A 24,454-nucleotide genomic window follows, 5' to 3' on the forward strand; every position below is an offset into this window, starting at 1 on the left:
GGCTGATGTACACAGTCTTCCCCACCTCTGAACCTCACCAGCTGCCATTCAGCTGTTGTCTAACTAAAGCAGGGGTGTCAAACTCGATTTCATTGAGGCCTGTGTCAGAATTGTGCTTGATCTCGGGGGGTCGAGGTGGGCATGGTCAGAGTGGGCATGGCCGGCTCAATGTCGGAGGTGCCTGTGGAGGCCTGAGGGCTCTGCCAATGAAAACGGGCTCCCAAGCTCCATTTTCAGCTGCAACGGCCTCCTGAAACCCTCTGACAGCAAAAACGGAGCTTGGGAGAGGTCCGTTTTCGCTAGCAGAGCCACTGCGGGCCTGTCCTTCGCTGTTTCCTGGGTGGCCCTGTGGGCCGGATCTGGCCTACAGGCCTTGAGTTTGACATTCTTGAACTAAAGAGTTGGATGTAACAGCATTGTATCAGTTGTCAAATCAAATCTTTATTTCAGTGATTGAGCAGTGTAGCTGCTAGTCAAGTATGGGTAGATAACTCAGCAACAGAGGATAGCCCTTAGATGCAAGTTCCTCATGTAATTGTTACTATGTACACAGATTGTTTTAGACTCATGTAAAACAACTATAATTATGATCAGAATTGTTAAAGTAACTCTACACAGTTGTCCTATCATTTTCCCCTTGTTTCTGCCTCCTGTGTTACACTGACTGCATTTCAGTGATACCTGAACCTGTAGTTAGTTTAAATCATTTTTTAAAAGCAACGGAACGGGTCAAAAGTTAAAAAAAATACATTGATTTATTAAAAAAAAAATTGGCTTATTTAAATTAGATAGTTTTTTGTTTGATTCAAATGTAATGGTAAGCTAATGTAATAATAAACTAAGAATCTGAAGCTTTTAATCTTACTGTCACTGTACCCAAGGAGTGGAGGGAAAAAGAAACTGATGATCTTCTCACCTCCCCCAAAATTTAGTAATTTAGATTGGATTCAGACTGAAACATTGTGAGGAACCAAATGTACAAAAGCTCACATGAAACATCAAGCTTCTTGTGAGTAGATCTGAGGCACTGTCTAATTTTCCATTACAGTGGACAATTACCTAGCATCCAAATATTCATCTATAGCATGAATATTTCTTTAAAAAATATTCCATTTTGGACAGTGCGACTGAAGTTCTAGCAATAGAGTTAAATAAATAATGTAGTTTGATTCTTAGCCTACAAAGTTTGCACACTTTCTTATAAGTAGTTATTTTATTTTTGAGTGCAAACTCTATGTGAAAGATAAAAAGCTAGCTTAGATCTGTATGTTAATATTTTATCCATTTCTATCTATGAAATGATCTTTTTGAAAATTATTTTTCATCATCAGTATTTGCAGAATGCCAATTAAAACAACCTGATTTGCTTGCATAGATTTTTTTTTTTAAAAAAATGCACAACACTTTAATTTGTTGCAATTATATAGAAAAGCATTTTCTTTCTAATCTTTCTTTCTAACTGAAGTAAGTGCAATTTTTGGACTATCTTGGAAATAGTATGTCACATAGATTTTTAAATATATATATTTTAGGATGCAATTTCCTCAGTATTTGCAATAACAAGCAATCAGTAAATTTTATCAATGTTTTATCTGCCTGTATAGAATATGATCCCACTATCCTGACATTTGAAGGGCAAGATTTGTTACCTGAATTCCAGAAGTAACTGTAACATTGATATCCCTGTGGGGAGGAAGATTACTGGGGTGTAGCCTCAGTCTATTAGGCAGTATAAATAGGGCAAATAAATATCCTCTGTCCTGACAGACAAGGTTAACAAAGTTTTGTCCTACTGATACTGGACACCAATAAATTATTTAGGCATTTCAAACTTAAACCCACTTTTATCAATCTCTATCTTCAGAATTACTTCAAAGTTGTTTTTCTCTGGGTTCAATAGTGAAGACTATGTTGTATCTTTTTTTAAAAAAAAATGTTATTCCACCTTTATTATTTTTATAAATAACTCACGTCAGTAAACATACCCAATACTTCTTCTTCATCCTAATTTCACCCTGAAAGATGAATTGAGTTGAGAAAGACTAATTGGCCCAAGCTCACTCAGATGGCTTTCATGTCTAAGGGAGGATTAGAATTCACAGTCTCCTGGTTTATAGCCTGGTGTCCTAACTATTACATCAAATTGATGATTTATGTGTGTTATTTTTATAGGACATATATTACTGCATTCTTAATATAGATAAAAATGCTGTAAATGAATTATAATGGTATTATTTTCTCCAATGACTTAACCAAAGCAATTCATTTAATGTTCTCTTTCCATTGTTTTATCCATTCTTTGGCTCCGTCTTTGACTCTATTGAATTTTATTTTTGCATAAAACAATCCAAGCTGTATGAAAACTCACAGTGACACAATAAGAGTAAACAAGAGCATGCATGCAAAAGTGAGTACTCAGGTTCCCTTTGGACCACTCAACATTCTTAGAGCTACCTTATTTGAGCCATCTTGCATTAAAAAAAAACCTTACTAACTTATTCCTTATGAGGACAGATGATTACTCAGGTAGACAATGAATATGAACTATAGGTTATTCTAAAAACAGCCTTACTCATAAAAGGTTGTCCATCCCGTTTCATCACTTTTTGTTGCTAGGAGACCACTGCTTCCATGATAGGTCATTAATCCAAGTTCCAAGGTCTGGGTTGACACTGCTTTAAGACCACCATTGGTGCTGACAGCAAGAGTCACAATTTGATTGTCGGGCATTAAAAAATGGCGTGCAGCTCCATTTGTATCACGCCTAATTTTCAGAGAGTTGCCATTGTTATCCACCAACTCAGTCACATCGTTATCAGCACTATAGGTGAAATTATAGAGATATTCCCCCGTGACAAGACTGAGAGTATATTGATGGATGCCATCGATGTTGAAGATGTACAGCTCCTGCTCTCTGGGTGAAGCAATTTCATATTGGTTGAAAGAGTTGAGGACTGGTTTATTTTTGCAGACTGCTCTGATGCGTATGTTTCCAAGATCTGCTATGTAAATTGTACCATCTGGTGCCACAGCTAAGGAGGATGGAGTGTTTAAGATGGCATCAGTTGCATAAGCATCATCCCCGGCATAGCAATTACAGTTGACGTCATTTTTGCAGTCACAGTCTGAAGCTGCTCCAGCCAGAAGGCAAATTTCACCATTCGTGGTGACCTGACGAAGGCGGTTAATTTTTTTCTCATCTGTCTCACTGATGTAAAGAATACCAGCGTGTGAGATGGCAATGGCACTGGCTGACTCCAAAGCAGAATGAATGGCCAGTTTACTAAGAGAGTAGTCTATCCCAGGAACCTGACAGTGCATTGGACGACCAGCAATGATGCTAACCTGATGGTTCTCAGTGATTCTCAAAATGACATTATTCTCCAAAACATACAGTGAGTTATCCATTGGATTGACAGCCAGATCAGTTGGCCATTCCAGTCGCACCTATAGAATAAGGAATACATTACTATTGCTTTAAAAACTTCAGATGAACAAAGGTTTGTGTGGAACAGCAAATAATTGGCCAGTTTTAACAGAGTTAGTCAAGGATCAAAGCTGTATGGAATTGCCTTAGACAATATTCGTTTTAGTATTCATTAAACCTATATGCAGTCAGCTCTCTGGATGCTTATATAAAGGATTAATTGCCCCTTTCCAGATAAAGGATAACCAAAGCTAATTAAACCACATTATTGTATCACAGTTTTATTTTTCTGTTGTAGATATATAGAAGCTCCTGAAAAGAAGGCTTGGCTTTTTTGTATTGCTAATTATGTTAAATATTATATGTTGTATAATCAGTAATAACTTTTTCTCCCAGCAGGCTGAAACTTCTGGTTTATCTTGGAAATAACCACAAGACATTTATCCATCTGTTTTATTTTCAGAAGCAAATAACATTCTACCTGGGTGACATCCATGCTGGAATCACAGCTCAGTGGCCGAACAGCAGTTAGGTCATTAGAGCCCAGCAGAGTTGATATGATACCATTCTGATCAACTTTCCTGATCATTGTTGCGTCAACAAAATACATAAGGCCATATTTATCCACTGCAATACCTGCCAATATGAAACAAAAGCAAAAATAAGATTAGATTATACTGTATATATCACCATCTAGCATCTATCATTATATATCAACCATTCCCCTGAGAATTTATCCTTTTGATGTTTTGTGCTTTCAAATTCAGTTTTCAAATTAAAAGAGTATTCCTCATTAAAGTCCATTATAATTTTTTAATTTTTAATTTCTATAAATTCATTCCCATTCTAATCCTAATACAATATGACTTGTTTTCTTTTTCCTTGTATTTTAAAAAAGGTTTTTCATTCTTTTTTTTTCACAGTACAGACTACATTTAAATAAAACATAATTTGGAAATCTAGGAATGAACCTTTCGTAAAAAGTTCAGAAAATCTCACTACCTATGCCATTTGTTACCATGCTACTCTAAAGTTCTTCAGATTTCTTTCCAGTGTTCCCTGTACGAAAGGCATTTTTTCAGATTTTATCTCAGAAATGTGTGCTTGCATAATCAGTTTTACACAGAAGGTATTGACAAATGTTATAAAGGGATGATTTTGAAAATTGTTAAGGAAATTATGTTAAGGAACTACATACACACATGCATTTGAAGAAAAAAAAAATCTTCAAACTTCTAAAACTTATCACTAATTGAGTCCAGGCATTCAGGTTCAAATAAGTGTTTTCATCCCTTTTTTTTATGTTATATCACCTTTTAACTGCTTTAACATCTTTTAACTGCTTCAACTACTGATGTCCTACACTGTTGCTACTCTGCAACAAAAAGTGATATTCCAAGCAAACACTTAGTAATGTTGCCTAGTATCTGAGACTTTTATCTTCCTTGGTGTTCTCCAAGCTCCCTGTGCCACCCAACTTTATCTATTGCTTTTATCTCTTTTTTCTTTATTAAAAATAATTAGATGGAAAGATTAGATACTGCAAAGAAAAACAAACATTTCCAGCATTACTTTTATTTCCAAGAATGCCCCTAGGCTCTGTGTAAGCCCTGTGGGTATTCTTAAAAAAAAAAAAACATGGTAGGTGTGCGCAGCTCAGCATTTTGTTTGCAAATATGCTTACCTGCCTGAGATTGGGGGAAGATAAATAGGAAATGACAGAGAATATGAGAAGCAACTTTTGCTAAGTTTGGTAAATGATTGTTTTGTGAGAACATCCAAGATATGTTTTTGAAATTACCAATATACTCAATGATCCAAAAAGATTCTTGGTCTACAACATCCAAGGATGTGTTTGGAAGTAGGAACAAAGTTTAGTTTGAACAATCAATGAAAGATCACCATAACATCATTTTCAATATAATAAGTCAGAATTATTTAATTATTCAATTTGGAAGCTAGACTTTATATATGGCCATTAGGTAGTAATTTATTTTATTCAGTGTTTCTTTACAGTTCTTCTAGTGTTTTGATTAATTCCAAAGGACTGTAATCCTAGCGCCAATAAACAATGTCTCAGGTAAATGTTTTATTTCTGGGTTATTCTACCCAAACCAGCCATTTGCTACACAACAGCAGGTGCTGCCTGTGATGCCCCTTACCTCGAGGGCTCATTAATGTTGCATCTACTGCTTTCCCTCCATCACCGCATCTGGCCTCATCAAAAGGCAGGCACTGCTCCCCTGTCCCTGCAACCACTTCCGAATTACCAGCCAGGTCTTTTGCACCAATAAGGCTTTTGATTTTGTAAATACGACGACTGTTGGTATCCGAAACATAAAGAGAGCCTAAAACAGGATCCACGGCTAGGTAGTACTTATGGGCAGGATTGTTACTTGAGGAGAAAGAGAGAGAGAGAAAAAAATGATAGCTTTAGAAGGTCTGGTATACAGAGAGATCATTGAGCAGACATCTATTAATCAGTTTCAGAATTTGCCATCCTTCTGTCTAAAAGCAACCCAATATACACACAAAATCTGCTCTCATATAACTTGCTTAACCTAGTTCCTATTTCTGCATTCACACAATATACCAATCCAATTAACTGACTTCACATAACATGTTAAGCCTTACAAAAGGTAACCCAATTAAGTGAGCTTGGCACGCTGTGTTAAAGCATCTGCTAGCTCTGTACTTGTACTGGTTTCATAGCATAACATGAGGTCTAGCAGTCACAATTTACTCTTCCTTTCCGTGTGGCTAGAATGGATAGAGTTTAGATTTGGGTGAGGAAACCTCTGCTCTAAATTGACATGACAGCCTGAAGAAATGTCTTCACTCACAGCCTCTCCAATTGCAGAACTGTGATTGTGCAAATCTGAGGGACAATAATGCCATTCATTGCCTATCACTTTGAATTCTTTGGATGAGGGGCAAATGGAAAAGTGGCAAATAAATAAAGCTGGTGGGGGCTTTTACATAAGCCCCTAACTTTATTTTACTTAAGTGAATATTGGTGGCATGTTTTATCTCAAACTATTTCTGTAGTCCTGTTTACAGCAATATGAGACTGAGTACACCAATATCTGAGCAATATGAACTCAGTGAAATTTACTTCTGAGGTAATTTTGGAGTGTAAATGTTAGATTCAGTTCTTAACAGCTTAGCTCACTAAGAGGTTCCTGTCAATTACAAGACAAATCCACCTTGGCTTTTAATCAATCTTTCTTTGAGCATTACATCATTCTACTTCCCTCACATCTCCAAAACTGGAATAGTCTGATTTACATCTCAGTAACAAGGGCATTGGAAATATATATGATTCTCATGAATTTCCATTTATGGATTTCCTTTTTTCCATCCATGAGAATCCATTTATTATACAGAGCATAAACGTTTTGTTTTGGAACAATGCTTTGAGAAATAATGTAACCACAAATGCAAAAATATATGAGACCCAAAGTTTGAATTGCTTTTGACAGGAGGCAGTTATTTTAAAAAAAAATTAATAGCATCTGTGCTGGCTTGTAAAATCTTTATCCCATCTTCCTACATTGCCAAATAATAAAGAATAGTCTAACCTGCTCTAATGCTCTATAAAAAATAGGTAGACTCATAATTTTTAATTGCACACATCCTTCCCTCTTAATAAAAAGACTTTTTTTTAAAAAAAAGATTTTTTATAGTGTGGTGGGCAGGCTGGGATAATTAGAAGTATAAGACCTACATTTAGTATTCCAAAATAGTAATGAATGTCATAAGATTAGTCACTTTCAAGGTTAAAGCTGAAATAGGGCAAAACAGTCTTTGTTATTAAAATCAAGATGTTCTAAACAGGTTTCCTCTTCGAAGGTTTTCTCTTCAAAGACTAAAGACTTTGAAGTGCTTCACATTTCCCTTTGAGAAAAGGAGTAATGTGCATTAAAGTTTGGAAAAAAAAATAAGTTCCTAAACTGCCTTTGTCTTTGCTGCTGTGGTCGAACTGAGGAACGTGAGAATGGCTTTTCTATTATTACTGATTGCCCAGAAAACAGTTTTCTCACAATATAAAAATGCATAGTGAAATAATTTATGCTGTGTTACTGCTTGTTTTAAATAAGGCAACTGGAAGTTATGGCTTAGAAAAATGGCTAAAATCAGCCACATATTTGGCTGACAGTATGAAGTGGTGGTTGAGCCAAAGCATACTTTGATATCTCCAGAGATGTAGTACAGGTAGTCCTTGACCTATGACCATTTAAAATTACAGTAACATTGAACAAATGATTGCTCCTTGGAGTTCTGGCCATCCTAGGACAACTCCTCCCCAGTCATGTGATCACAATTTGGGTGTTTGACAGCTGGTTTGCACTTACGACCAGTTGCAATGCCTCATGATCACATGATACCATTTGCAACTTTTGTTGTCCTTCAGGGAAGAGACCAAGTCATTGGGGGTAAATTTCTCCTACCTGCATACTATTCGTTAGCCCCTTTGTATTCAAGCTGTGCCAACCACTCACACACACCCGTGCACCCCTTCTGCACACTTCCTGATCTGTGCCATGCCTCTTGCACATCTCCTCACAACACCAACCTGTACCACACTACCTAGTACTCTTTTTTCAACCCATGTCATGCCTCTCATGTACTCCATTGCATCTTGCATCTCCTCACTGACCCTCACCATGTCTCTGGTGCACGCCTTTACACTCACTTACACTCTCCCTGACCGTCTCCTGCATCACTATGTATTCCCTTGCCTTCTCTCAGTAGTAGCCATTGACTTGCCTGAGCACCAGAGACTTGCAAGTTCTTGCTGGCTTTCTCATGGACTTTGGTTGTGGGAAACCAGCAGGATGCTGCTTTACCTAACAACTATGGGATTCAGTTAACAATGGCACCCAGCAATCTAGAGATTGCCCTTGTTAAGAGATGAGGTTAATGTCTTATGATCGCATTGCTTAGCAATGGAAATCCTAGTTCCAATTGTTCTTATAAGTTGAGGACTTCCTGTACTTGAGAAGGTATGTTAGCACATGGACAATCTCTGCTCATTTCTGTCATGACAATGCGTTATCTTGTATGGATTTTGAATATTGCCTGCATTGCAGGTAAGGACTGTGGGTAAATGTGTAACTGTCACAGACAGTTGCATGCTGCTTACATTCCTACTTGTTCTTCAGTGAATTCATTGAGTGGGTCTTGCCTACAGCCTTCAAGGTAGAAACTTTAGTCCAGCATCACAAGTAGTTTTTTCATCACAACAGAAATGAGCTTTATATATGTTCATTAATACTTTCCACTTTATAATTATTTCAAGGTAGGTAATTTGAAGTTATGATCTGGAGAAACTTCATTTAAATTTTATCTCAGGCATAGTGTCATTCAATTTGTGTAACGAGCAGGGGACTCATTAAAAGAGTAAGAATGCCTCTGTCTTCAATAAGGAATGCACAGAACAGCCCTAGCTATTTTTTTGGATCATGTTCAGTGGAAGATATAGTGCTCTTACAATGGTTTATAAAGCACAAGTAAAACTTATACAATATAGACAATTCGGCATCAAATGCTTTGGGTTTTTTCCCATGTGTTCCTTATGTCTCATAATATTGTAATCAATTTTAGCACTGGTACTGCAATCAAGCTTTAGCTGTCATCCACCATCTCCAAGGTTCAAGGAGGTATAGCATTGTGGTCTCCTTGGTGCTTCTGAGCTTGGTTGTTTTCTTGCAGCATCATCAGTGCTAGCTGATGATGTTACCTAATTTGGTAATTGACTGCAAGAAAACAACCAAGCTTAGAGAGCACCAAGGACCCCTCATTTCAACCCTGATCTACAAATATTCTTCTTTATAGGCACAGCATTACCGCAGAGAAAGCTTTCATAATATTTTCACCCTCCAGAAGGCATTGTACAGTATGGACTAATTAGTCTCTAAGGTTTCCAGAAAGCATGATTGCTTCATTCCTGTTCTTTTGTAGGATTAGCATTCTGTAATCTACAGCTATCCTGTAAACACGTACATTTCTGCCAAGCATACAATAGTTTTTAGTTTTGTGGCAATTTTTTTCTTTTTTTGCCTTCATAACAAATCAATCCTAAAATACTATTTATGGAAGGCTGCAGTGTTAATTCTCTATATGGCAATAACAAGTCCCTCAGATCTGACACAAAGCTAAGCTATTGTTTTTCTGAAATCTTTCAGCCTTATTTCATAGCGTCATTGAATGTCTTGAGATATTAGAGGCTTTTTCTAATAAATCTATTTTGACAGGTGTTCAAGGTGTGGAGCAAGTGAAGCACCTGCAAATTTAGAAATGTCAGCTTCAGCTATTCAAATAGACAACTGGACTAAATGGAAATACTCCTGCACAAACATCCCTGGGCTAACAGGCAGATGGAATGAGTATTTTAAATAAGATCTCTGCAGATGCCAGCCCTAGGTGACACAGGGCAAACTCTTTTAAAAGCCAAGAGAGTTTTTAAAAGACAGCAGAACAAAGACAGAAAATTAAGTTATTTCTTGTTAAGTAGATTTATTGAGGGAGCAGAGAGAGATAAATAAAGCCAGCTCCACAATAAAAGATGTTCTGGCCAATTACATTAGGCATAGTTGCAAACTGGGATTTGATGATACCCTTGTGAATGAAGTTGTAAAAATGCAAAAAATAACATCTTTTGCTGATTTAAAGAGAGGTCCTGGGGTATGACAAAATAAATCAAGATGATGCACACAATAATGCAATCAAAGCTCTGTCCATTTTCAATGTGCATTCTGCATTGTTTGCAATGTGATACACATAAAACAGGTAAATCTTTAATTACATTGCCTTGACTTTTTAAATAATGTGAGTACTTTTTAAATAATGTGAGTATCATTGACTATGATAATGTAAGATTTCTAGTATTCCCTTAAATGGTTGATTTAAACTCATTAAATGAGTTTATTAGTAACACAGGTGAATTATCAACTGCCTTGTATACAAGCACAAACATCATTTAACATAAAATCTTCCATTTTTATTTCAGCAGCTCAATTTCACAAATGCTAATTTTTGTTAGAGTAAGGACAATGCATTTAAGTTTAGCAATTACATCAAGACACTTATATCCAGAATGAAACTTTATTTGCAGTATCAGATTGGATCTATGAGATTTTGATGTTTTTATGTTATGCTTTAATTATTCAAATATTAAAATGTTTTCCGAAAATGTACCTTTTGAGAATGGGCAGCTCTAGGAATTGCAAAAAATACTAGCAAGTAAATGCCTGATTGTCTTTTATAGTTTTTCACGTACTTCTAGGACAATGTCCAAAGGTGCAGGTGAATGAGCAAAACATGCATCCAAAAAGCAAACAGCAAAAGGATTGAAACCTTTTGCAAAAGAATTTAAACTCACTTCAAAATAACTAATGAGGCTGGTGATTGGATATAATCTGTTCAAAGTACCCTAATAATGTTGAGTTAAAGGGTGAGATGGAATGGGAGAACAAATCTAGAGGACAAAAATCCTTTAATGAATTGGAAATGAGTTTTTGACCCATTTCTACTCCATTAGTAATTTTCTAAATCCTTTTCAGCATTTACAAGAGCCACTGCTCGAGTTTCTCTCAACCATTTAAGCGAATTAGACACTACACAGAGAGAATGGTCATATTGAAGTTGACTTGGAGTTCATTATATTCTCATTCCATTAGATAATTCTTTGGTTGCTTTTTTACTGCATTTGTATAACTACTGGTGCTTACTGTATTTCTAACACAAAATTAGCACATTAATATTTTTATACCTGATATATTAAAAACAGAACGTTACACAAAAAAGCACAACACAAAAAAGCAAACAAAATGGAGCAAGCAAGCTATAGCAAATGATAATAGGATTGCAAACTTGGCTTACCTATGTTTAAATTCTTTATTTCTTTACAGAAAACAGAAAAGAAACAAGGGGAAAGGGGGGAGAAAGAGAGAACAGTTAGCTGAAGAAGAGACCATGTAGCAAACATTGCATATTGTCTTATTCTACAATCTTGGCTTATTCAGGCATGAAGCCATATAACAAGTTTTGCTGTCCCTGTATCTGCTGGGGCAAACCCTTAAGATTTTTATTGTAAGAATACAAAAGTCCCTTCTGTCCCTTCTTCAAATTTTTCATACTCTTCTTAATTTACAATGCAGTAGATGAGATAGGGTGCAGTACTCTAAATGTGATTTAGACTAATACTGAATACAGAATTATTACAAAACACTGACACTGCACTGACTGCCATTTTTTATATCTCAGTTTGAGATATGTTAAGATACACATGATTTTTATATCTATAGTTCTCAAACTTGTCTCTCCCATCTTGACTATATTTATCTCAAATGAATTTAACCTAATTTTGGCATAGTTTGGAGATCCTTTTAAATCTTCATTCTACCTTCTGTGTTGCAGCCTACAATTTCCAGCTTCACATTGTTTGCAATTTTGTTGCCCTAATCCAGGACAAGGTCTACTACAAGTTCCTGGGGGGTGGGGTTTGCAAGGAAGTGTCTATCCATGCTAACACAGACATTTTAATGAACATTCATTGAATATGGCTGCTTAATCAACTGCTGATTCATGTAAAAGTACAAGCACTCGACCCACATTTTACACTTCTGCCAACCAAAATATTCTGGGAAATCTCCTAAATGCTACATTGAAACCAAAGAATGTTATTTCCATAATGTTTCCTAATCTAGTGCCTAAGTAAGATAGCTTGATAGGAAGTTTGCTAGATCCCACAAAAGCTATAATGGTTCCTAGAAATCAATTTATTATTCTACAATAATAGCGGTAGCGGAAATTTTGAATAGTTTGGAGAACCGGCAAATACCACCTCTGACTGGAGATTTTACAGTATCCTTCCCCTGCCATGCCCACCAAGCCAAGGCCACAGAACCGGTAGTAAAAAAAATTGAATCCTATCACTGGTGTGTAGGTATACTGGGTATCCTCTGCTTTTTCCTCTGATATTTTTCCTCTGATATTTCACAAACTTTGGAGGCTAAGTCATGCCTTTTTATTGTACTGGAACATAATTTCAATGAATAATTTATTGGATCATAATTGAAGGTAATTCTCATTTAACCTCTAGTTTCTCACAATGTTCAACTACCAAATTCCTCCAGTCTTCTCCCAGAAACTTAGATTCAACTTGCAAGACTTCCTTTCTGAACATGGATGTCCCATTTAACTGATAGGACTGAGAGCCATTTATAAGACTATTATCTGTTAATTTTTCCTATAATTATATTTTGCATCTGTAAATGTCACATATTAAAATCTTTCTCTCTTATCCTTTTATTTCCTCAAAACTGTCATATCTGAAAAATTAAAAGGAAATAGTTCCATCTTAATTTTGCACAGATAATTCAATTCAAGAATGTAATTCAATTGGGTGCCCCAGTGAGTTTCAGATTATGTCATTCTGAATGCTTGGTCTAAATGAAAATTTGGGAAAATGATGCACACGACAAGAATACTTTTTGTTTACTGAGAAAATAGATTAAATTATAATTTAACTTATATTTTTATATTTATATTTTTGCATGGATTTGGAACACTTTTTTATGTCTAATCTTATTTTAAGTGTACTATTTTTGTATTTATATAGAATGTATAGAAATTTTCAGTAATATTAGTTCTTATCATAGAAAACATCTGTGATAAATGTTTAGGAAGAATGTGAAATTTTATGCACAGAGAAAGGGTGGTTAAAATGAATGATACCTATTTTTTCATATGATAGCCATACTTGCCCACAAAATTGTGTAATTATTTTCAATAAAAAAAATCATTCATTACATCAAGTCAGTTAGGTAACATATTACAGAGAATTTAGTCACGTAGTATCTCAAGAGGAGAAAAAATGATCTACAGCTGCAATATGATATCCTCATTATTAAATCCACTACTGTTTTCTTTCTTCTACTCCACCCATTAAATATTATCAAATCCCCCCTCCTTTTTTTGGCATAGCTGCAAAATTGGTACTCTACTCTTCAGTATGATTGAGTATTAGAAAAATGCTTTGTGTAACTCTAAAATCAAAACAAAATGGGTTTAAATAGGAAATTACATTGGCAGGGGAACTTATTGCATATAAACAGGTAGGTAACTTGCACTGATGATGTTGTCTTGCTGGGTAATGAAATGTCTGAAAGTTCAGAGAACACTAAGAATTCTAAAGCAGGCTTAACTCTAACAGTTTCATCTTTGTTAAAATGCAACCAACTCTGAATTATTCTAACCCATGTCATGCTTCTAAACACCTCTAGTCTATATTTGTTTATATGGTATCCATTCTTTGTTTCATTTCCATTAATTGCAAAAATATGACTCATAGGACTTTTGAGAAGACACCAAACACCTGACACTACATTATACCAAATTCAATCAGAATTCCACTGATCAGTGTCCATTTGCCATGGACCTAATCAATGCTAGATTAAATGTAAAAAATATTCTAATGGATTCACTTTAAAAAAATATTGAGGAAACCAATGGACAAAAGTTTGCCTCTTGTTTGTATAATCAAGGAAAAGATTTCTGCCTTTAAGTAAACAATTATTAATCTATTAGAATTATAAACATGATTAATATTACACATAGCTCTGATTTTTGGCAGTTTGTATGTTTTAGGACAATGGAGTCTATAATGTGTGTAGTGTGAGCCATTTTAACCTTTATCTACATGGAGTCTAGGACTCCAGTTCTGAAGTTGCAAGTAGAAATTGTAAAGCAGCATATAAGAATTAACAACAATGAAATAAACATTGTGTTCTATCCCATATTCATAAATTATCTTGAAATCAGGAGAGAGATTTCAGCTTTCACTAAAAAAAGGTAAATATGGTTCAACAAAATCAATCATAATACGTCATTGAAGTAGAAATATCCCAATAATGGGATAATAGGTGACACAGTGGTTAGAATGCAGTACTGCAGGCTATTTCTGTTGACTGCTGGTTGCCTGAAGTTTGGCAGATCAAGTCTCACCTACTCAAGGTTGATTCTGCCTTCCATCCTTCCCCTTCTGAAATGGGTAAAATGAGGACCCAGATTGTTGGGGATAATATGCTGACTCTGTAAACTGCTTAGAGAGGGCTAGACAGCACTGTAAAGCGGTATATAAGTCTAAGTGCTATTGCTATAATCAGAAGATTTAAATTGATGTTGGACAGCTTAATAAAAGGGTCACCCCAATGTGAAACTGCTTTGAAAATGACGGCTGTAAAAGTACGAGACTGAGAATTTGGAAAACTGAAATTTTCAGATCCTCTTTTCTTTAGGAGGGATGGATCATTTTAAGAAATGTTTAAGATATCCAATTTGCTCTTTAAATCTATGTTTTAAAATATAAAAAGGAAAAAAATGAATTCAAAAATTTTAGCCCTGCCCATTCTAGGGGCTTGGAAAAGGGGTATAGGAGAACTATGAATTGCCCAACCATGCCATAAAAATAAATGCAAATATGCAGTTTATAACACTTGCACTACTGTGCATAATTCTGTTCATTGCATCTCAAAATCCATAATGTTGAATCAAAAAGAGACAAGAGAAATCTAAATGTATCAAGGTTAGAAGAACTCCACTTTAAGGAAAAAAATTAACTTTTTAACTTAAAAAAGATTGTAAAGGTATATGAAATTATACATAGAATATGTGAGCATTGTTTTTTTCCCCATTCTTATGCTACAACCCAGGATTAACCATTTAAGATGAATGTTGAGAGGTATTTGGGAATAGAAAAAAGAATGAACCACAATCTTCATATTCTACTTATTGATTTCCAAAGCCATTTGATTGGCCAATGTGCATAAGCAATGCTGGATTAAATACGTTGGCTATTTTAGCATTTGTTATTTTTTATTCTCTTTGTTCGTTTTATTATCATTCAAATTCATACGTACTTTCATCCACCCTTCTCCTTTGTCCTTTCCCTTCTTTTTCCTCCTGCAACATTCCTTTGTATTCCTTTTCTTACTTTACCATTCCCACTTCCAATTTCCTGCTTCCCAATTCTGAGCTAGTTTTTTTCTTTTTTCTTTTCTCTTTCTTGACCATGTTAACTGATTTAACAGTCTTTTGCTTCCTAATTTATTTTTCTTCTGTCCTAATTTAAGTCCTCCCTCCTATTGCTGTTATGCCCAATTTCTCTTCTTCAGTCCCTTTTTAAAAACAAAACATAAAGTTAACTTCCACTTATATTCTCAGCTTTCCAAAGATGAGGAAGATTGCTTTATGATAATGCTTAACCGTCACTGCCCATTCTGATTTTTTAATGGTGAATTGCACAATTCATGGACTGCTTGAATTCCCATTATAGTCTTCAAAGGAAAAGGGGGAAAACCAACTTTATGCCAGTTTTGATCCATCAGTCATTTTCACCTATCAGTTGTGAACAGCAGATAGTGCTGAGGGCTACAAGCAACAACAATCTAGAAAGTTATAAAGAAAATCACTTAGGAAAGCTTTTATAGTGGTGCTTTTAGCAGTGGCATTACCTTAATTCCAAAATGCTGGTGACATTCCTTGAGGGAAAGATGCGTCGAATGTAGTTGAAATCCCCAACGAACAGGCTTCCATCAATTCCCACCGCAAGTGCAACAGGGGCAAGAAGTTTGTTTCCTTCTGCAAGTCCATTGCAACTTGGACAGGAGATACTTCGACGACGACCATTTCCCATAATGCTGGTAATTACTGCTGGTTGTTGAGTTAGAAACTGATTCTCTCCACTACCTTTGTGTAGAATACCTAACAACGTGCAGAAAAGCCATTGCATTTTATGTTTATTCATAGGATGATTTTGTTGCCAAATCCTTTGATTGGAATTTATCTGTCTTCAGAGTTTTAGTACATGGTTTAAATTGTAACATATCTCATAGGTTTCTGCTGGCCAATGTTTTTTATTTTGCTAACTTTAACAAGCCACCCTATCCTTCACCAACCTAGTGCCATTCATATTTGACAGACAATGTTAGAAGGAAGCATAGTACTGAAATCCCCAACGAACAGGCTCCCATCAATTCCCACCGCAAGTGCAACAGGGGCAAGAAGTTTGTTTCCTTCTGCAAGTCTGCATTGTCTTGAGACTAATATTAACTATGTAATATCTAATTCATTTTCTGGTAACTCTTTGTCTAACACAGGGAAAAAGAGACATGTTCATTATTGAAATCAATAATGCTCACAATAAAACAGACAATTTATTAGATTTTCCTTAGATCTTTCCCATTCTAATTTACTATTAAGATATGCCCCACTTGGAATAGCATGAGGTTTTTAATGAATTCAACCCTAAAAACCCAAGATCATTATCGCCCTGAAATGCTAAAATCAACTTTGAATGTTTGGCAAGGGTATAATTGTTGGGAATTTTTCTCTTCCTTTTTTCCAGAAAAGGTGTGGTGAATATATTGAAGCCCTGGGAACTGATCAGCTTCTTTGTTCTTTCAAGTGAATGAGTTGAGAAAAAAAAATCAATCTTTCTAAGGTTGAAGAGGAAAGAAAGAGGAAGTCAGAGAATATGCCAGATAGACATTAAATAATGAATTATGTTAAAAATGTGTTTCACACTTGAAACTGGCAATTTAAATGGTAACATTGTATTACAAGATAATTTGAATTTTTCATAGAAAGGTGATAGTCAACTTCCAGTCAGTTGAAATTTTTTTTGTTAAAGCTCAGTGTGTTTTATAAGTTGAACAAAAATGTGGATATGTGAAATAAACTGTGAAAGGTAAGTCAAATAATTTAATTTAAAGAAAAATAATAATTTTATCCATTCATTTATTTAACAGATTTATTCACTGTACCTTGCAGGGTATGGATCATTTACAAGAATGCAATAAAACATCCTTTAAAATCTAAGCCTTATATATAAATATACCCTCTGCTGATGAAATTTCAATAATACTTTAGATCCAACTTTCAAATATCCTTTTCTCAACTAGTTTCACTGTTATAATGTATGTGAGTTAATTAACATATATATACAAATTGTCATTTATCTGAGATTTTTAATAAAATTCCTTAGCAATTCCTATACACAAAATCATATTTATGCATGAATGAATGAAATAAAAGTCAAGATTTCCCATAAATCTTTGCTTGTGTGGATTTGTAGTCATTATTTGTTTGTCTCCCACCTCAAATGTAAAGAAAACTGATACAAATTTTGGGTCAGTTTTGATCAGAAATGGATACAAGGGCTGCAGGGGCACATCCTTGGCTTAATACAATAGCTGTGTTCACTTAACACAGTTAATTAGACCAGCAAACACCTAGCAACTACATTCATATAACATGCTAACCTTAGTAAATTTTAAGTTTAGTTTCATTTTTGAGTCTTAGTCTGTTATACAGACTCAGTGCACATGGTTCACTAACAGTTCAATGCATTGTAAAAATCCACAAAATGAATTGTGGATTTGTGCACAAAATGAATTAATTTAGCACTGTAAGATTATGCAAGCTGTATTCATGCAGCCAATGTCTCAACACAAACAATGCTGTTCAGAATAACACTAAAGCTACCATGTTTCTTTATACATTTTAGTTATTAAAATATGTTTGGACCTACAGGGCCTTCTTATTGTTTAGTATCCATCAGATATTAGCACAAGCATTTCTTAGTATTCCAAGCACACCTATGAGAATGGAACCTACAGGGATTGAAAAACTGTTCTTCCAGATTTTGCTAAGCTACAATTCTCTGTATCCTGCAACATTAACCATGTTGTCTAATAACTCTCCTGAGACTTGTTTACCAACATCTTTAGGGAACAGATTTCCACCCAATGTAAAACTTACAACCACCCCCCCATGAATATCAATAAACTTACCACTTTTTATATTAAGTACATGATGCTTATCCAAAGACCAACCACCTAGATTTGAAGGGTCAAGTTCAAAGCCTTGCAGTAGAGCAGTCCTTTTCTCCCATAAAATCAGACTGGGACAGGTCTCATACTCAAAGCCCACAGACACTGAAATATATATATAGAGAGAGAGACATATTTATATTAATAACCATTGTATGTGAATGACTTGCCATCTACTATGAAGCACAGTTCCCAAGATATTTTATTTTATTCTACATTATTAAATTTAGATATTTGACTTCATTTGACCCTGAAATTTAACTTGACTCAGAAGAGCTGTATAGAGCTTTAATGTTGCAGGAAATGATTGATTTAATAAAGGAAGGAGGGGAGTGATGATGACAGCCCAGATTCTATTTTTAATTACCTGGCAGCTTCCAGCACTGAAAATATGTATATTCAATACTGTACATTTGTGTTCATGGAAAAAAGTACAGAATAAAACTCTGAGAATATATTAAAAATGCATTAACCTGTTACCCCATTTTCCATAGAGTTATCAGAGAGATCTTGGAAAATATTAAACTATAGATTATTGTTCTTACCAGATGTATGGCTTTCTTGTTCCAATTTGAAGACAGCCTATTTATTATTCACTGTAAGGTGTACTGATTCCCATAAAGTTTCTACATATTATTACATACTGCAGAAACCAACAGTCAATGTCTTGGCACATGGATTAGCATGATACATATTGGGAGTTACTATGAATAAAGTATTGAATTAGCACCAGGAAGCTCCAGATTCATCTTCACCTCCAGCCCTGGGTGACATGGGCAGTATGGCAGATTGGAAGGCTGGGCAAGTTAGGGCTCAGAGGGCTAATAATGCTGTGTTCAAAGACAAATGGGGCCCACAGGTAAGGTTTACTGTGAGGAAATTGATCAGCCAGGCCTCCAAGGAGCAGGGGAGATGAAGGTATACTGATAAAATGGCTGAAACAACTTTTACATATATTTGAGTCACTACATGGATCGAGAAGGAGGTAAAGATCAAGGAAAAGTCAATAAATAAATAAAGAACCAGTTAAAATCAGAATGAATGGAGGAGGGATAGAAAATGGAGCAGAAGTTATAAGGTATATCAGGGTGGAGGAGATAGTCACTATATCAGACAGCCTAGTTTTTGTCAGACAGCTGCCTGTGTAGGAGGCCTAATGAAACTGACTATTTAAAATGGAGCAATGGAGCTGTTTTCCTTTATATGGTAGTAGCAGAGATAGTGGAAAAATAAACAGCAATGAAAAAGAAAAGAAAAAGTAAGTAGATCTACTGTTTATTTGAGTTAATATTAGAAAACTGAAAAGGAAGGTTCATCCCTGGAATGAGAGGACCAGAGAGGATACCTTACCCTCGTCTGACCTGCTAAGGAGATCTATAGGGGAATGGACAAGTGAACAGCTCATGGTGGGGAACTTGGTATGTGACAATTGGAATGATTAGGAGTTGTGAGCTAGGTAGATAAGGGGGTGGACATGGAGGCAGGATGATCACAATGATAGGAATGAGGAAGTATGGCAGATGAGATGGTCCAGAGGAAGAAATATTGCAAAGTTATACCCATATCAAGAACCAGATAATCGGATCTGATAAGCAAGCCAAACTCAGGCACAATACTTCTGAATTTAAGATTTGTTTCCCATGAAGGTAGTCTCAGAGAGCTTGCTGGAAGAGGGTGATTCCCTCTTATTGAAATTTATCAAATGGGATTTTGTTGCTTTCATCAGTCCTGATGCCAGGATAGGGGAAATACTGTGGCAGTTATGTACCAGAAGCACCTGTTGTTGGGAAGAACTCTCTTCCACAGATGGCCAGATATGAGTCCATATTTGTGAAATTATGTCCAAAGAACAAGCTTGGAAAGGGGGTTTGGGGCTTGCTATTGTAATGTCCAACTGTCCAAAGTCTACTGTCCAAAGATAGTTATGAATTTACCCATATTGTTAGTACAAAATAATTGTCATGACTGTCATAACAATCTGAAACTTTTTCTGGATCATTTTTGTCAGACCACTTTTTTGGCTACACAGTATCATTTCAGAGCAGATGAGACATGATCTGCTCCTGGAAGACATCTAAGAGTGATTTGTTTTTGCCATTACCAATAATTTTCTAGTTATGATGCACTTGACTGGATCCATAACCTCCAAGGTACGATAGTCCAAGTAAGATGCCTATTCTGATATCTGATGGATCTAGAAGCTTTCCCGATGATACTTAAAAATTGGCGTAGCAATCTAGTGGACTTACGTTAAAGGTCTCATTGGTCTCTGGAATTTAACCATGACACCAACCTAGAACTAAGGAAAAATATCCTAACAGTTAATCAGTGGAATGACTTGCCTCTGGAAATTGTGGGTGCTCCAATACTGGAAGTTTTTAAGAAGAGATTGGACAATAATTTATCTGAAATGGTAAGGGTTTCTTGCTTGAGCAGGTGGTTGGACTAGAAGACCTCCAAGGTCCCTTCCAACTCTGTTATTCTGTTAAAGAATAACAGGATTGTTTCTGAATGGCCTTTCCCTGCCCCTGATCCCAACTAGCAACTTGATTTTCTGAAGATTTTTAGAAAATCAAGTAGGTGAATGAACACATCAGACAATGCTGTTGGAAAACAAGAAGTAACTATGAGTAGATATGGATATGGGGTCACATTCAAGCTTCCTCCAGAGATGACATCTGGTATTTCATAGTAAGATATCATCACTATACTAATGATACTTGTACTTTAACTCTAGCAAGCTCGATATTTGCTAATTCAGGAACCTACTCATTCCAATACTATATCCCATGTAATTTGCAACGATATTGTGCTTCCTTAGAGAAGTTAGGGTTGCAATCTGGAAGCCCTGCCAGAGGAGCAAGTGAAGGCTGTTCCCAGGAAAGCATCCTCTCAACTTTTTATCCCAAGACTTTTGCTCAGATAAGAACTCATGTTCTTATGTTTTCTCAGTTCTATGTCTGTGATTCACTCTACACGAGGCTGCGCTTAAAGATCATTTAGCTGTTCCAAAATGCAGCAACCCGTATGTTTAACATTCAGCTCTAATGTTACTTTGTCAGACTACCAGTATGCTTTCAAATGCAATTCAGGTGCTGTTTACCACTTCAAGACACTTAATGGCTTGGGGGTACTTTGAAAGACTATCTTTCCCTGATAATTTTTGCCAAAACCAGACAGCTTGTTTTGCTTAAGGTCCTGGCCTACCAGGAAATGCAATTGGAGTGACCTGATGGTCACTACTCCTCTGGCCCTCTGGAAAACTGAAAAGAACTGGCTTTTCCAAAGTGACATCCAGAATGATTTGGGACAAGACCTATTGATATAGAAATTAGGTTTATTATATATCTTGTGTTACTGTAATCTTTTTCTAGTAATGATACTACATTTTATTGAACCTAGAGTACAATTGGATTAAGGCAATATATACATTAAATAACAGCCATACATATATTTCATTGAATCTGACTGCCTAAAAATATACTTCATATACTTCAGTTAGGGTAGGGAGTGGATCAAAAAGAAGACTAGAGAAATCTGAATGTTAATGTATCATTTAGTTAAGAAGGGCACTTGTATTCCAATAAAATTCAATAGCTTTCTCTAAGATCCCTTTATTGTATCCCAGAAGAAGTGGGATAATCTCATACACCAAGTTCTTTGGCATATATATGCGAGTCTCCAATAAACTGTCCTAGATGCCCAATTAGTAACAAAATCTGTTTAAATCAAGCTAGGATTTAGCTTGAAAGTATAGGTATAGATAGAGCTGTGCTGGTGAGGTGACTGAAGAACACCTCTGCATCTGATCTTGAAGTTGTAAAGCATCATAACCTATCTTATCAAAGGCTTATCTGCTTTGAGGATCCCCCCTTGTCATCTTCTATGTGCATACAGTATGCATGCACCGATGATACTTCCACTGAGATTGCAGTTAAAAGTAAGCAATAGGTCTGAAGAGATGCTTTGATCATTTCCTGAAGGATTCTCAAGTTCCTCTAAAAGCCCTTAAAGATACAGATACATTACCGTTTCATAAATTCAGTTAGGATGGAAAACTGGTGAAACTCCCTTATCTTTTACCCCACAGAAAACATAAAAGATGATCTGAGCTCCTTATGAGAAATGATCAATTATATCAAAACGTCATTTGGATGAGTTTTCTTCTTTCTGAAAAGCTTGGGAACACACTGTAAATCAGGCTTTTATTGCCTAAACAATTGATTGTTTACAGTCTTAACTCTTAATATGTAATATTTGTCAGTAAGGTAAATAAATTACTGGGAAAAAGTTATTGGGAATGCTAATGAATGTTTGAATTTATTCAGAAGTCACATCTCATGATGGCAATATGTTCATGGCCAACTTCACCCATGGCTCTGGTACATTATTCAAATTTCTATTTTGTATAAAATGTTTTGTGATGATACCTTGTATCTAGATTCAATTAAAAAGAAACTTTTCATTTTGTAGTGTTCTTGTTTTCCATTTCTCACCCCTTCTTTCTTTCTTTCTTTCTTTCTTTCTTTCTTTCTTTCTTTCTTTCTTTCTTTCTTTCTTTCTTTCCTTTCTTCCTTCTCTTTCTGTCTCTATATCTCTGTCTGTCTCTCTTTCTGTCTCTCTCTGTGTGTATTAACCTAAAAACCAGGATATCATGAATTCTAGTCCTCCCTTAGGCACAAAGCCAATTGCGTGACCTATAGGCAGTCTCTTAGAAACATACATGATTGAAGGAAGCACATATACTCACATACACACACACGCACACACAGAGTCAGGTATAACAGGAAGATTAATGTTCGTAAAGCAAAATAATAGCAGGCACATTGGTGCCCATAGGTGTTATATTGGGTACTCCCAGATATAAGTGAATGTTACATGCAATATCTGTTAGATATTATGAACAAGTAATACATGTGTTATTTCAATGACCCTTCAATACTAGCTATTTTGACTGAGGGCATCTGTCACATGTATTTTGATTAGAGTACTTTTACTGTAACATTGTTTTTTTAATGTTATTTGTATAATGCCCGTTTTACTTTGGGATTGAGAAAGTTATAAATACTGTCTAATCAATAAACAAAATAAATGACAGCTGGAAAAATTGCTGCTACTGTGGAATAATGGAAGCTGTCTATCGGTATTTTCTATTGTCAGTACAGATCACAGATTTTTCTTTAATTTAAGAGCAGTTGTTGAAAGCCAGCACTTAAAAGTTACATGATTTGAATCTAGTGATCATACCTACAGCATCCGAGAGCCCGTAAACTTTCTGGCCATAGGCATCTGTTTTATCCCAAATGAAAGTATATGCCAAATTGGGAGATGCTTGGAATGACTTTTGGAAAAGATGCCCTTCCACTGCTACCATGAGATGAACTTTAATTAAGTTCAGAGGCACAAGAGATTGTGTCATGGTGATTTTAAGCAAGGATCTGTATCCAGCAGTACGGGAACTCAGATAGCAGAGCTTTATGTTGGCACCTGGAATCTCAATTTCTTCATGAAGAACCTAAGTAAGGAAAGAGAGTTCATATTAAATGAGTGTGGTATGGAAGAGATTTATTTGGTTCAGCTCATGGGTTGTATTTGTAGGTTAAAGTAAAATATGCTATGAAATTTTGCTTGCCTTCCTGCAATGGTAAGACTGAGGATAGGACTTCTGAATTAGTAAAATTTTGGCCACTGTTACTGCTTCTTTTAAAATCTCCACTGTTGGCAAAAGCATCAGTAAGAATCACAGATCTGATTGCTAGTTTTATGCAAGAAGGCCCCATGAAGCTGTAATGCTATGAAGTTGCAACTATTGCTGACAATCATCTTAAAGTAGCAAGGATGCCTAAGGGGAAGGGGTGGGAAAAGCAGAATAACAGTAGCAATGAAGATGATGGAACGTCCCCTTATCATCTGGGTATGCCACATGCTTCAGCTGCATGTATGATGTTTTTGCAAACATGCCAAGTAGGATGCTTGCTCAAACCTGAATCTGTGACAATTTCATGCAGAGCAAGAATGGAGATGGGATATGTATCAGGTTTTTGTTTAGATTAAAAGAGACATGTAGGTGAGAGGAACTGAACTCTCCCCATGCTTATTCCTTACCTCTTCCCATAGCTCTTCTCCATAG

General features: G+C 35.8%; 1 protein-coding gene across 4 annotated transcripts in view; it reads right to left on the reverse strand.

The window, feature by feature from the left end:
- TENM2 (teneurin transmembrane protein 2) overlaps positions 1 to 24,454 on the reverse strand; it is a 1,019,238-nt gene that overhangs the window by 41,926 nt on the left and 952,858 nt on the right. For 3 of the 4 annotated variants that reach the window (XM_087955493.1, XM_087955490.1, XM_087955492.1), the window contains 7 exons: positions 23,572 to 23,839; positions 18,286 to 18,429; positions 15,946 to 16,195; positions 11,312 to 11,332; positions 5,590 to 5,822; positions 3,909 to 4,063; positions 2,573 to 3,447 (listed from right to left, as the gene is read on the reverse strand). In XM_087955493.1, coding sequence (XP_087811619.1) covers positions 2,573 to 3,447; positions 3,909 to 4,063; positions 5,590 to 5,822; positions 11,312 to 11,332; positions 15,946 to 16,195; positions 18,286 to 18,429; positions 23,572 to 23,839 — 1,946 coding nt within the window. The remainder of the gene's footprint in view (positions 1 to 2,572; positions 3,448 to 3,908; positions 4,064 to 5,589; positions 5,823 to 11,311; positions 11,333 to 15,945; positions 16,196 to 18,285; positions 18,430 to 23,571; positions 23,840 to 24,454) is intronic. The other variant, XM_087955491.1, reaches the window with a different exon arrangement.

This window comes from Notechis scutatus, chromosome 2 (genome assembly GCF_049901735.1).
Source record: "Notechis scutatus isolate UNSWTSFEM ecotype Mainland chromosome 2, rNotScu1.2, whole genome shotgun sequence".
NCBI lineage: Eukaryota > Metazoa > Chordata > Lepidosauria > Squamata > Elapidae > Notechis > Notechis scutatus.